The 14,113-nt window shown below is 50.7% G+C and overlaps 2 protein-coding genes across 6 annotated transcripts in view; one reads left to right on the top strand and one right to left on the bottom strand.

Annotated features, from left to right (window-relative positions):
* LOC143150615 (uncharacterized) overlaps positions 1 to 14,113 on the bottom strand; it is a 103,086-nt gene that overhangs the window by 38,554 nt on the left and 50,419 nt on the right. Inside the window, exons 2-3 of the mRNA XM_076319084.1 lie at positions 10,922 to 11,013; positions 10,671 to 10,746 (exon numbers count right to left, since the gene is read on the bottom strand). Coding sequence (XP_076175199.1) covers positions 10,671 to 10,746; positions 10,922 to 11,013 — 168 coding nt within the window. The remainder of the gene's footprint in view (positions 1 to 10,670; positions 10,747 to 10,921; positions 11,014 to 14,113) is intronic.
* Positions 1 to 14,113, top strand: part of Msi (RNA-binding protein musashi) — a 289,445-nt gene that overhangs the window by 264,062 nt on the left and 11,270 nt on the right. For all 5 annotated transcript variants that reach the window (XM_076318378.1, XM_076318296.1, XM_076318459.1 and 2 more), the window contains one exon: positions 13,575 to 13,815. In XM_076318378.1, coding sequence (XP_076174493.1) covers positions 13,575 to 13,815 — 241 coding nt within the window. The remainder of the gene's footprint in view (positions 1 to 13,574; positions 13,816 to 14,113) is intronic.

Genomic DNA, 14,113 nt, shown 5'->3' with positions numbered 1-14,113 from the left:
TCCTCTCGTAACGTTCACCCGATAGATTACCCAAGACGAACGATGTAACGAGCGTCGCGAGCAATCGTCGACGAGGGAGCAAAGTGTTTTCCGCGTTTATCCATCCAGGGGTCTCCCGTGACCCTGATCGACCACGGAACACGAGCCTCGTCGCCGCGGTTCTTCCCCGAGATTCGTCGTGAACGTTTCTCTTCGAAACACGCGAGCAAAACTCGCGCGTGATACGCGTTCGTTGAAATTTCTCGATCCGAGAATCTCGAAACGGAGAAAGAGAGATAGATAGATAGATAGATAGAGAGAGAGAGAGAGATCTCGTCGAGTTCACCAGAGAAGTCTGTGCCACTCGTTGTTGTTTACAGTCTCCGACGAATCAGGGGTTGGAAGCGGGAGGAGATTCTTCCGGTTTGACCGTAGCTTCTTTTTTTTTTCTTCTTTTCGTTTCTGTTTCTTTTCTTATCGATTTTTTTTTGCCCCCCTCCCGAAACGTATTTCGCGAGGGTTACGACGAGCGTGTCCTCCGTGTACGTCATTCCGTGCACCGATCGAACGTTGTCGCGGCTAGTGGAAACTCTCTGATCGAAACTGGGGAAACCAAGCAACCTAGAGGGGGAGTTGACTAAAGACAGAGAGGGTCGGCTGGAGCGTAAGGGAAAGCCTACGATCGACCTAAACCCGGCGTTAACCTTTTCATCGACCCCGTTCGAGTTCTCCACTACCCCGTCGTGGCGCCGCTCTAATTCGGTACACCGAGTCGCGCACGGAAACAAGGCTGATTCATTATTCAGCGAACGACTGCAGATATTTCGGGGTTGAAACCAGACGAGGAACCGTTCGCGGGGCAGGTGTTCCCCGTAAGTAGGCCACGTCGATTTTCGGTTCGATCGGCGTTCGAACGCGTCGCACGATACGAACCAACGAACCGTGTTACGTCACCGTGGAAATTCGCGCGAGAAGAAGAGGAAAAGGAGACGAGACCCTGGGTCGCGAGGGGTCGCGAGGGGTCGCTTTGTGAACCTCGCTCGTAATCAGCGACGCGTTGCTTTCTCTGTACGGTGGTTAGGTGAACGAGGAGACGTTCGTACGTTCGTACGTTCGCGTAGTAACGATGCATCGGCGTAGATCGCACGTAGATTCCCCCGAACGAGTACCGTAACTCAAACACCGAGTAACGCAGCGTTGGACACACGGGAAGAGAAACACAGAAGCTTTGTGGTGTCGTCTCGTGGTCGTCGACGCGGTACGGCCATTTTGCGAATACCGTACGGCACAATACGCGAGATTCGGTGTCCCTTTCGCGATCACACCAACCTTTCGGCTTGTCCCGAGACCCTGGCCGACGTGGACACCCCCGACGGATAGTGGTGGTCTCCGATCGGACAACGAGCGAGGAAACCGCGTATTTTTTTCATTCTCCGCCTTCTCCTCCTACTTCTCCTCCTCTTCGTCGTCCCCCCTCCCCCGCCCCTGAAGAAATTGGGTTCCCTCCGCGTCTCGCGTTTCCCCCGATGGCCGTGCAGAACTCGACGAAGAGAGTTTTCCGATCGACCGGCGTAACCAGCGAGCAGCCGCACCTTCCGGCAGCTGCCTTATCGACCGGAAATGCTCGTGGCATCCACGTTGGCGTGAATTAAGAGACACCTCGCCACGAACGGGTGGCTCGAAACCATTTACGGGGATACGATCGCGTTGTTTCGATAACCGACGCGAACAGCGAAAGGTGAAAACGTTTCTCTCCGTGAGGACGCTGAAAATTTTCCAACCCCCCTCCCCCTTCGCGATTCGCGAGTTTACTCTGTTCTTCTCCCGTTAACGCCGGGTTTCGTGCACGGTCGCGCGTCGCGTAGCACAAAATACTCTTTGCGGGAAGGGTATAGCACACTTTCGTCGTGTTCCACTGGGAGGATCTGTCGTCGATGGTGGTAGTTAGCACACTTGCGTAGCGGAGTCGATGTCGGGAGTACGACGATCGGAGAACGGCCACGAGACGAGGACAATGTCTCATCACACCAGTAACTGTTCAAAGGCGTACTGCTGTGACGGGACAATATCCCCGGCAAGTGTCCATGAGCGTAGGCGCCGGGTCTGTCGGCGTTCCTCGTAACCGACTGTTGTCCCTACGGTGGTGGTGGCGGAGGCGGCGGCGGAGGCGACGGCGGTGGCGGTGGTGTCGGCGGTGGTTCGCTGGGAAGGCTTCCTCGACGCACGATTTACCGATTTCTACTTCCATGGTACGCGAAGGGACGTTTGCGGACGAGTTTCCTCGTACGATCGCGTGGATGCGTGACCGACGACGGTGTGTCCTCTTTTTCTTTCTTTCTTATTTTTTTTTTGTATTTTCCGCGCCGGTTTCACCGTCGACGACAACGACGACGAGGACGTGGTTGTCTCAGGATCCATCCGAGAGGTCGAGCGAAGTGTGCGGAGAAACGGTGGTGGCCGTGGTCTCGCCGTCGGGCGGCGTCGAGCTGACTGCGTCGCTCGGTGTCGGCGCCGCTTCCGCAACCTGGCCCTCCCCTCCCCCAATACGGGGGAGCTTCTCCTCCAGGTTCAGCGAGCCCCACCAGCGAGCCGGGATCGCACCCTCCCCTCGGGTTTCTGCACGAGCCTACAAGGGTGGAAGGGTGGCCAGTGCGCGTGTCTAGCCGCGCATATTCCGCGTGCGAGCGAGCACGGCCTCGAGGGAGAGACCGACGAGGAGGGAGACGACCAGCAGCGCGGCCAGCCCGAAGAAGGGCGGCAGAGAAAGGGAGGAAAGTAACCCTCGACATTGCCGAGGGCCAACGGGTGCTACGCCGATGTGCCGCCGGCGCAGGGTGTCTGCCGATACTGGAAATACTGGAACCGTTCTCGCGTCCAGTTTCTTCTCCGTCTCGCCCGTAACCCCTCGTGGCCGCGCTTTTCTACCGGTCCTCGCCCCTTTGCGCATCCAAGACGATCGAGGTCATGGGCTGCCAATGGGTCATTCGATCTCGACGGACTCGCGATCGAATCGGTCGTTGCTCCGCTTCGAGACGAAACGGAACCTTGCGTTGAAACACACCGAAGCGTCGAATTCGCGTCGAATCAACGTTGAATCTACGTCGTCGAATAGGAGCGCCCGTTACGCTGAAAATTACGGAGCGTCCATTGCGTTGAGCAACACGACGATCGATTCTGTTAAGAATCGAAGCGTTGGTCGAGAAAAATGTGGAGAATCGATTCTGTTAAGAATCGGAGTGTTTCTCGAGTAGAGAAAACTGGAGAATCGATTTCACGTCGAATCGAAGCGTTCATTGGGTCGAGAAAACTGGAGAATCGATTCCGCGTCGGAATCGGAGCGTACGTTCCGCTGAAAATTCCGTAGCATTATATCGGGTCGAGAAAACTGTGGAGAATCGATTCCGCGTTGGAATCGGAGCGTTTATTTCGTTGAAAATTCCGTAGCGTTCTATTGCGTTGAGAAACCCGACGATCGATTCCGCGTTGGAATCGGAGCGTTTGTTTCGTTGAAAATTCCGGAGCGTTCTATTGCGTTGAGAAACCCGACGATTGATTCCGTTAAGAATCGAAGAAGCGTTCGTTGGGTCGAGAAAACTGGAGAATCGATTCCGCGTTGGAGTCGGAGCGTTCGTTCCGTTGAAAATTCCGGAGCGTTTAACGCGTTGAGAAACCTGACGATCGATTCCGCGTCGAATCGAAGCGATGGTTTCGTTGAGAATCGGAGGGTTCGTTACGCTGAAAAAGTGGAGCGTCCATTCCGCTTTGAATCGGAGCGTCGATTCCGCTTCGACTCGGAGCGTTCGTTCCGCTTCGAACCGGAATGTCCATTACCTCGAAATTTCATTAGGTTGAGAAAACTGGGGAATCGATTCCGCGTAGAATCGAAGCGTCCGTTCCGCTAAAAAAAAACAGAGTGTCCATTCCGCTTCGAATCGAAGCGTTCGTTACCCCGAAAGAACGGAGCGTCCTCTTCGAATTGGACGCGTTAATTCCGTTTCGAATCGGAGCGTTGAAAAATTTCGTTCCTTTGAAAAATTGTGTTCTACCGTGGTCGATGTATCACGAACAGAACCGACAACGATGAAACTTTGGTATCGTCCATTTCGATATTGAGCGTCGATTTCGACGTGAAAATCGTGTTCTCGGATGTATCGCATCGACTGTTCGTATATAGAACGATGAGAGACTTCGGATGGTGTACTTATGGAGAATCTCGACGATTGACCGCATCGGAGCTCGTACACCCTCAATCGAATCGGTCGTTGGCCCACATTGACACGACCCCTCGATTTCGACGTTAAAATCGTATTCTCGGATGTATCGCATCGACTGTTCGTACGTAGAACGTTGAGAGACTTCGGATGGTGTACTTATCGAGGATCTCAACGATTGACCGCATTGGAGCTCGTACTCCTTCTCGATCGAATCGATCGTCGACTCGTAACGACACGACGCGTAAAAATCGCATTCTCGGATGTATCGCATCGACTGTTCGTACGTAGAACAATGAAAGACTTCGAATAGTGTACTCGTCGAGAATCTCGACGATTGACCGCATCGGAGCTCATGCATCCTTTCGATCGAATCGGTCGACTCGTAACGACACGACGCGTGAAAATCGCGTTCTCGGATGTATCGCATCGACTATTCGTACGTAGAACGATGAAAGACTTCGCATGGTGTACTCGTTGAAAATCTTGATTGACCCCATCGGAGCTCGTACACCCTCGATCGAATCGGTCGTTGGCCCGCATCGACACAACGCTTCAATTTCAACGTGAAAATTCTCGGATGTATCGCGAGCAGGGTCGTCGATTCTGTACGCGCGAAGGTGAAACTTCGGGCGTGTGCGCTCTCGTCGAGAATCACGAGAGGTAGCCGCGAAGTGCGCATACGCTCCGATCTCTCGCGTATTCTGAACTTCGGCGACCCACTTCGGCGCGTCGTGAAAACTCGCGACCGGTTGGTCGTTCCCGCGCGTCGAAAAACGGAGCGTTAAGCGCGAGCGCGCGATTGTTTCTAAGGGCGGGCTTTGTTTTCGAGTTTGTGTCGTCGCCGCCGCCGCCGACACTCGCGCTAAATAAAACCGCGGCCCTGTTTACGGAGGAAACCCGGCCGCAAGCTCGCCGGTTATTTTGTTACGCGGCCGTGTTAAAACGCCGCGGTCGTTTCGTCCCGAACCGTTCGTCCGTGTAACGAAATTATTATTGCATAACTGAATTGAATACCTACCGTTCGCGCGGAACGCGATGAAAACCGTGCATCGCGTCCGGGAAGAGAAACCGGGAATAAAATAATTACGCAACATCGATACCGAGCGGACGAATTCGTTCTCGGGGTTCTCCATTCCCCTCGCGCGGTTTCGCGGTTTTTCGCTCGGAAACGGACGTCTCGCTCTCTCTCTTTCTCGGCGAGCGTGGGAATATTCGATCGAGAATCGACGCCGCGGAGTCTATCCGCGGATCGAGATTGTTTTTTTCTTTTCTCGACTGCGGAAGGGCCCGGTTCGAGATTACGAAGTTCCCGAACTCCTCGGAAGATTCTCGACGAGACGAGAACGCGGCGAAGTAAGCGCGTAGCGCGTAGGCGGATCAATTTCTCGACGACCAAGGGGGAGGAGAAAAAATCTCTCTCTATCTGTTTATCTGTCCGTCTCTTTCTGTTTCTCTGGCGCGCTCCGGCTCGCACGGAATTTCGAAAGAGGGATTCTCTCGGTGGTGGGGCCCCCGGATATCGGAGGACGATGCAAACCGGGGAAGAAACCGAGAGACCGATGGATAGTGGACGCGCGAGGAAGAAATAAAGCCGGCTAATGCGGAATGGCAGCGGCGCGCGCGGGGCCGCGAAAGAGCGAGACGACTTTACGTAGAAATTGGCGGGCGAAAGCGAAAAAGAGCGTCGCATCTTCCGATAGACGTTCCGCAGGGGCGGAACGTTGCAAAAGGTATCGTGCGACAACTCGGAGAGGGAAGAACGAAACGGAGGGGCGTATTGATCCACCAGCTGCGCGTTCTCTCACCCTTCGCCCCCGCTGCTCGAACCACCCTCTCTCCACCCCGCTGGCCGACTCCTTCGAACGGTACTCGGCCCGTTTCACTCGGACTCGCTCTTTCTCGTCCGTCTCTGCCCACCTTTCTCCGTCTGGCTCGTCCGCCCGTAGCGATGGGAACGATGCCCTCGCGAACGGACGAGGAGACGGACGCGTACGGGGGCGCAGCTTCCTCGTCACTCGAGGGTTAGACGACCCCCCGCGTTGACGCGAGAACGGTTCGAGCGAAGCGGGAGAAAAACTCTTGGCTTTTCTCGCGCGAGCACACGGGCGTACCGTGGCTCGAGGTTCGCGTCGATCGGGAGTTACCCGCGAAAGAAACACACGGGAATTCCATCGACGCGAAACGCGGACGCGGACGCGGGCGCGTGCCTCTCGAAATTAATCCCGTCGCTACGGTCGTCCGTCCTTGTTCTCGCGTCTCGTTTCGTTTCGCGTCTCCCTCTCTCGTTCGTCGCGCGCACCCTCGCGTCTCGCTCTCTCCTCGGAGGCGTAGTACGGCCGCGCGCACACGAACGTGTCCCTTCTCTTCGGCCCCTTCCACGCCGGGAGCTTCCACTACGGACCGAACGGTCCCGAACCGTTCCGAAACGGGCCGAACCGAGTCGAGTCGAGCCGCGCGGCTCCCTCGACCTCTACACCTACCGAACGTATCCCCGTCGTACGTACGCTGCGTCCACGTTCCTCGCGGCGATAGAACCGAACCGGAGTAACGTGCAACTCTTCCGCCGCTCTCGATCCACCCTCTCTCTCTCCACGATGAACGCGTACGCCCGTTGCTCGCTTATACTCGGACGAGAGCCAACGGCTCGGCGTACGTCTACGGAGTTCGCCGGACCGATCGGAGTCTCGACGATCGTCTTTCGTCGTCGTTGGTCGGCGACGGTCTCGTCTCGGTCGGAACCGGCCGCGCACGGGGTCGTTTCGCATTACGTCGAGAGAGACGATCAACCGGCCGCTCGAGAAGCGGGCAGAGTGCGCGTGCCTGCGGGTTTGCGCCACGGGGGTCGAGGGGGAGAGGAGACGGAGCCGGAGCAACGAGCGCGAGAGTTCGGTGGCCTCGAGCGGGCCCGGTTGATTATCCACCGACCGTGAATGGGTCCAACCACCGCTCGAAAATCTTCTTTCGTTTAATTCGGACGCGTTCGAGATTCGGGGATGTACCGTACCGAGAGTGGGCGTCGAGGAGCATCAGGTTCGAAGAAAGTTTCGCTCGTTTCGCCCGTTTCTGTTACCTCCCTCGATAGAGACTAGAATTTCGTCGACGAGTATTCCTCCTAGTGTTGAAAACGGTGCTAGTTTCACCCCTCGTTGACCCATTTGCATCGTTAGCGTTACGCGCGCAATTTTTCCGCCCTCGAGCGTGCTCGGTTCACTTTCCTCCGACTTTGTACATTTCTTTATTTATACGGAACGATCGATCGGAGAATTACATGAAAATTATTACGGTGAGGTACCGGAGGTAAGAACGGGAAATATTTTAGGAAGTGAGGAAGGGAGAGAAATATATTGAGGAAAATTCCTACAGGGAAGTGCGGTGGGATAAATGTTTCGTAGAACGAGAAGATCCTCGGAAAAAATGTACGGTCGGACGAGTGTTACCGACGTTAACGACCGTTACGTTAATGCTCGATTGATAACCAAGTACCCTTCCAAGCGGTTGAACGTAAAGTAAGTTACGTCTTGGACGAACAGTCGAACACTTTGATAGAGAATATTTCAAGAATATGGTTCCAATTTGCAAGACCGTTGTGCACTTCGGAAATGAACAAATTTTTTTTCCGAGTCATTGACCCGAGTAACTGGCCGTCCAATAACGCTTAAACGTAGCGATATTGAAAACGAGTCCAACCACCGTTCAAGATTCCGTCGTACGAATCGGTGTGGACGCGTTCGAGGTTCGGGGATGTACCGTAGCCGCGCGAGATGTAAACACTGCTCTCCTACGAGCTGCAACAGCACAGGATGGGAGGGGTGGGGAGGGGAATCGTCCACATCGCTCGCGACGCGATAGCTACGCCCTTACGCGGACGCGTTGTCGCTATTGGCCGAGTCGAGCCGGTCTGGAGGTCCACATCGCGCGACGAGGAACGCGAACGAAACAATTAACGCGACAAAGTGAGACGCGACGAGTTCGCGAACGTATCTCGGATGCGTTTCGCGTCCCTACGGTACCGTACCGAGACCGAGAGTGGGCGTCCAGGACCGAGAATATCAGGTTCGAAGAAAGTTTTACTTGTTTCGCTTCTTTCGAAACTAGAACTTGGTCCGAATTGCGATTGTTTCGAGATATCGGAAGGACGCAAGGACGAGGTTAGAATTAGAGAGATCGAGTCACGTTTACATTGTACAACGAATTTGGTGATTCCCACCGAATTTGTTCCTTCGTGAGAGTATGGGTCCCGATACCGCGGGAATATTAAAATTTTGTTTTTTTTTTCCTTTTTTAAGGGTTGTGTAATGGCAAATTTGAATATCGATCGTATTCTGCTTTTTAAAGTGTAGTTTATTGAGTGTGTCTTAATAAGTACTCTATAAGGGTTCGATTTGATTAAAAAAACGAGTTTCGTCGATGAGAACGATCCAGCGAACGCGTTTCGCCCGCGAGAAGGTCCCGATTAGCCGATTGCGGAAATTTGCAAACGCGTGCCAATTCGGAGCGTCCAAAGCTCCGATTCTCCGATTGGTGAGATTGGTTCCTCCGGTTGGCCCGATTGAACTGGCACTTTTGAGCGTTGAACAAGGATAGGGTGATCGCGCCATCTAGCACTGGAACGGTTAAAATCGGTAGCCGAGCTATCGTGCGTTCTTTCTTCTCTCCAAGTTCTTTAAAGTTTCTGCAAAGCTTCTTCGAAGCCTCTCCGAGTACTTCAAGGGCAAACGGTGACGCCAGGTGATGACTTTTCAAATTCAGGATCGGTAACTGTTCTCTCGCGCGTTGTTTTTTGTCTCGAAGTCTTTTCGAAGCCTTTCTGTGCTCTCTTTGAGTATTTCAAGAGTATTTTAAGAGTATTTTAATACTTTCAGAATTTGAGATCGGTAGCGGTTCTTTCGCGCGTCCCTTTTTCTCACAAGTCCCTTTGAAGACACTATAAAGCCTCTTTGAAGCCTCTCCGTGTACTTCAAAAATAAACGGTAGCACGAGATGGTAACTTTTCAAATTTGAGATCGGTAACTGTTCTCTCGTGCGTCCCTTTTTCTCAAAGTCTCTTTAAAGTCCCTTTGAAGCATCTTCGAAGCCTTTTTGAAGCCTCTCCGTGTACTTCGAAAGCAAACGGTGGCACGAAGTGGTAATTTTTCAAATTTGAAATCGGTAACTGTTCTCTCAAGCGTCCCTTTTTCTCACAAAGTCCCTTTGAAGCCACTTTGAAGTCTCTTTGAAGCCTCTCCGTGTACTTCGAAGGCAAACGGTGGCACGAAGTGGTAATTTTTCAAATTTGAAATCGGTAACTGTTCTCTCAAGCGTCCCTTTTTCTCACAGTCCCTTTGAAGCCACTTTGAAGTCTCTTTAAAGCTTCTCTATATACTTCAAAAGCAAACGGTAACACGAGGGCGATAACTTAACAAATTCGAGATCGTTGACTGTTCTCTCTCGCGTCCTTCCGTCTTTGAAAATCTCTTCGAGGAAGCTTCGAGGACAAACGTAGACAAGCGGATCCGTGGAGAGGGAAAGCGCAACCGTGTCTGCTGGAAGCGATGATAATAGACGACAATCGGTAGTGCTCGCGATGACGGTGATGGATGAAGAAGATGGACAGATACATCGGGCGGGTTGGAATCTCGTGGGAGTCGCGCGAGCGAACAGAGAGAGAGAGAGTGAGAGAGAATCGATGGCAGTTACGAGTAACGAAGGGTGACAGCCGAGAGGAAATAAAATATCGCGTCTTCTTCGCCTCCACCCTCCTCCCCCATCGATTCGATGTCAACGCGCGTACCTACGTACGGAAAACCCGGATCGTTTCCTGTTTCCATAGTGGGAGATTAGGGGGGCGTTGGTTGCCTCTTCGAAGATTTTATCAACGGTTCCTTCCGCGCGGAAGTAGCCGTTATCTTTTCCAATTATTCGTCCGGTGTGGATCGGCGTAACGGTGTTGCCCTAAGTCGTCGTAGCGGTCGCGGTTCTCGTCCGGCCGATTAAATCTCCGGGACAGAGAAAAACGGCGGCGAGAAAGCCACCGTTTCGTGCACGAAGCAATTTGTCCGGAATTATTCGAAAACGATGGCGGTTCTCGCTCGAGCACGCGCGCCAGACAATATACTCGACCTCGGTGTCTCGTAGTTCACGTTTCGTTTACAGTTTTCGATTTCATCTCGAATCGGTTTTACGACTTTTCAACATCGTGGAAACAGACTCGGTGAAACCATTCGGGGAAATATCGCGAGATGTTTGGTTATTTATTTATCGTTGAAACGAATATTTGTTGAATTATTTATTTATCGAATCGGTATTTACGAAGCTCGGTCTCGTTTCGTTACGGTTTTCGTTCCCATTTCTAATCGGTTTTCAATTATTCCATCGTGGAAAATTCAATTGTAGAAAAAGACTCGGTAAAAAGATCATCGATCGAAGAAATATCGCGAGATGTTTACGTATTTATTTATTTATCGTTGAAACGCATCGACGATAAGAAACCGCGCTTACCTTCAGCACCCGAGGTTTTCGCAGATCGAAGAACCACGGAACAGACGGGATCTCGAAACGTTGACGGCCACCTAATCTGTGGGCATAATAAAAGCTTCGATTAAACGCGAACCGCGGTTGCTCGCTTCTCGCGGGGAAAAATCGAAGACGACGCGCCGATACGTGGCGTACTCGATCTCTCGATCGTCGCGCGTGGCGCGTCGAGTCGAGTCGATCGTCCTTGCGCCTCGAGACGTTAGGCGCGAACTTACTGAACATCGATCGAGGTGTAAAACAGCTTGTAGCAACCTATCACCGGGATCGATATGACCACGCAAGCCTGCAGCAGGAGGAGCGGTATCGTCTGAAAGTAGAGAGAAAACGTGTATGTACGATATACTGGACTCGTTGACGGCGATAGGTTCGCGCGACGTCTAGAGGGGCTTTTGTATTTTCGTAGGACTCTTTATCGTTACACGAATATGTCCCCTTTTGTTCACCCACCCGTACAGCGTGGACGGAGCAACGAGTAATCGATTAAATCGACAGAGAATAATGAATAGCGATACATCTTGGTATAAGATAGTAAATAATAGGAAATCGTAATAAATAATTGTGAATGACAGTAAGTAATGGTAAATAATAATAAATCGTAACAAATAATAGTAAATCTTAATAAATAATAGTAAGTAGTAGTAGATAATAATAAATCGTAACAAATAATAATAAAGCATAATAAATAATAGTAAGTAGTAGTAGATAATAATAAATCGTAACAAATAATAATAAATCATAATAAATAATAGTAAGTAGTAGTAGGTAATAATAAATCGTAACGAATAATTGTAAATAATAGTAAGTAATAGTAAATAATACTAAATCGTAACAAATAATAGTAAATCGTAATAAATAATTGTGAACGATAGTAAGTAATGGTAAATAATACTAAATCGTAACGAATAATAGTAAATCATAATAAATAATTATGAACGGTAGTAAGTAATAGTAAATATAAATAATTCATACACAAATAATAGTAAATCATAATAAATAATTGTGAACGATAGTAAGTAATAGTAAATAATAATAATTCATACACAAATAATAGTAAATCATAATAAATAATTGTGAGCGATAGTTAGTAATAGTAAATGATAATAAATCGTAACGAATAATAATAAATGATAATAAACCGTAATAAACAATGGGAAATAATAATAAGTAATAATAAGTAGCGTGAGAAAGAACCCCAGGTTCACGGATTCGCGTGCGAGCGTAAGAGGGAATATTTCGCGGAATGGAGAGAGGGTGGGAGAGAGGGGAAGGGAGGCTGGATTCGGAGGGTGTTTCGACGCGTTTGAAATATTCAAAAGGCGCTCTGTAGAGGCTTGCTTAATGCTGCGCGGCATAAACATAAACGTGGAAAAGGAAGCCCAGAGGCTCGCGTTAACCCCGGATCGGGCAATAAATTGCCGACGAAGAGACGGCGCGGAGGAGGCGGAAGCTGGGAAAACCTTTTTCCGCGCGGCCCGCCGGTAATTAAAATACTAGCAGTGGCCCGTCGTTCATTATGCAACGATGCGAGAAAGCACCGGTGCACCGATTATTCGCGCCATTGTAACGAGATTTAATTGTTCTCAGGGTCGCGCGAAACTCGAGCGGTTGTGTACGCGCGTTTCGACGGCTGTCGAGTTCGGTGCAAAAAAAAAAAACGGAAGCGGATAAGTACTCACCGAGACGATCGTCTGTCTATCGAAATCGAGATTTTATTGAACACATTTGATATTCTCGGTCACCGCGCGTACGAAACTCGGTCGGTGTACGCGTCGGTTGGACAGCTGTAAAAATCAATATAAAAAGAAAACAAAGAGTGCATCGAGTCTCTCGATCGTCCAATTACCATCGAGTCACTCGAGTGCACGCTTTGAACCGAAATCGAGACCTTTGCGAACGGGTTCGACATTCTCGGTCACCGCGCGTACGAAACTCGGTCGGTGTACGCGTCGGTTGGACAGCTGTAAAAATCAATATAAAAAGAAAACAAAGAGTGCATCGAGTCTCTCGATCGTCCAATTACCATCGAGTCACTCGAGTGCACGCTTTGAACCGAAATCGAGACCTTTGCGAACGGGTTCGACATTCTCGGTCACCGCGCGTACGAAACTCGGTCGGTGTACGCGTCGCATGTACGATTGTAGAGATCAATATAAAAATGAAATAGACAATACATTGAGTCTCTTGATGGTCCAATTACCATCGAGTTGCTCGAGTGCACGCTTCGAACCGAAATCGAGACTTTATTAAACGAATTCGATATTCTCGGTCACCACGCGTACGAAACTCGGTCGGTGTACCCGTCTCTTATACGATTGTAGAGATCAATATAAAAACGAAACAGACAATACATCGAGTCTCTTGATGGTCTAATTACCATCGAGTTATTCGAGTGCACGCTTCGCACCGAAATCGAGACCTTTGCGAACGAGTTCGACATTCTCGGTCACTACGCGTACAAAACTCGGTCGGTGTACGCATCGCTTGTACGACTCTAGAAATCAATATAAAAACGAAACAAAGAGTGCATCGAGTCTCTGGATCGTCCAATTACCATCGAGTTGCTCGAGTGCACGTTTCGAACCGAAATCGAAAACTTTGCGTACGAATTCGAGATTCTCGATTATCACACACGTACAAAACTCAACTCGGTCGACGTACGCGGAATTTCAACGGCTGTCGAGATCGGTATAAAAACGAAACAAAAACCTAACCGAGATCGTATTTTAATCTCGTGCACGTTCGTTTCGAAGTGAACCGTAACCTCGAAAGAACGAAAGCTCTCACGTTTGCGTACCGAACTCAATATTTTCGGTCGTTGGACGAACGATTCGTATGTACCTAATCGTTGGTAAATTTGTTGTGTTTCAGCGCCAGCATGGAGGCGGCGAACGGTGCGATCGAGCACGATTTTCACAACGCCCTGGTGCCTATAAACGGTAGCCACTCGGGTAGCTCCGGTAGGAGTACACCAAACGGAGGCGACCCGGCGCCGGGTAAACTCTTCGTCGGCGGCTTGTCCTGGCAGACCAGCAGCGAGAAGCTCAGGGAGTACTTTGGCATGTTTGGTACCGTCACCGACGTCCTCATCATGAAGGATCCGGTCACACAGGTCGGTCTGCTCGATGGACGCTCACGCGGCTCGTCCATCTTCGAGGGTGGCCCGTTCGCGAGCTCGAACGAGAAACGTTGGTCGGTTTCCCGATGCATACGCGTATACGTATATCTATGTATATGTCTATACACACAGATACATGTATACATATGTATGCACCGGTTAATCGTGCTTCGATCGCCGGAGACTCGTTTGGAAACGTCGAAAACGAAGAAACGATCGAACTGTCCCAATTGTGTACACGTTTGCGTAACACGGAGTCGACGGTCTCGATGAAGGTTTCACGGAGCACGAA

This window comes from Ptiloglossa arizonensis, chromosome 1, assembly GCF_051014685.1.
Source record: "Ptiloglossa arizonensis isolate GNS036 chromosome 1, iyPtiAriz1_principal, whole genome shotgun sequence".
In the NCBI taxonomy this organism is placed as follows: Eukaryota; Metazoa; Arthropoda; class Insecta; order Hymenoptera; family Colletidae; genus Ptiloglossa; species Ptiloglossa arizonensis.
The sequence above is the reverse complement of the archived record's forward strand: the minus strand, read 5'-3'. Positions and strand labels throughout refer to the sequence as shown.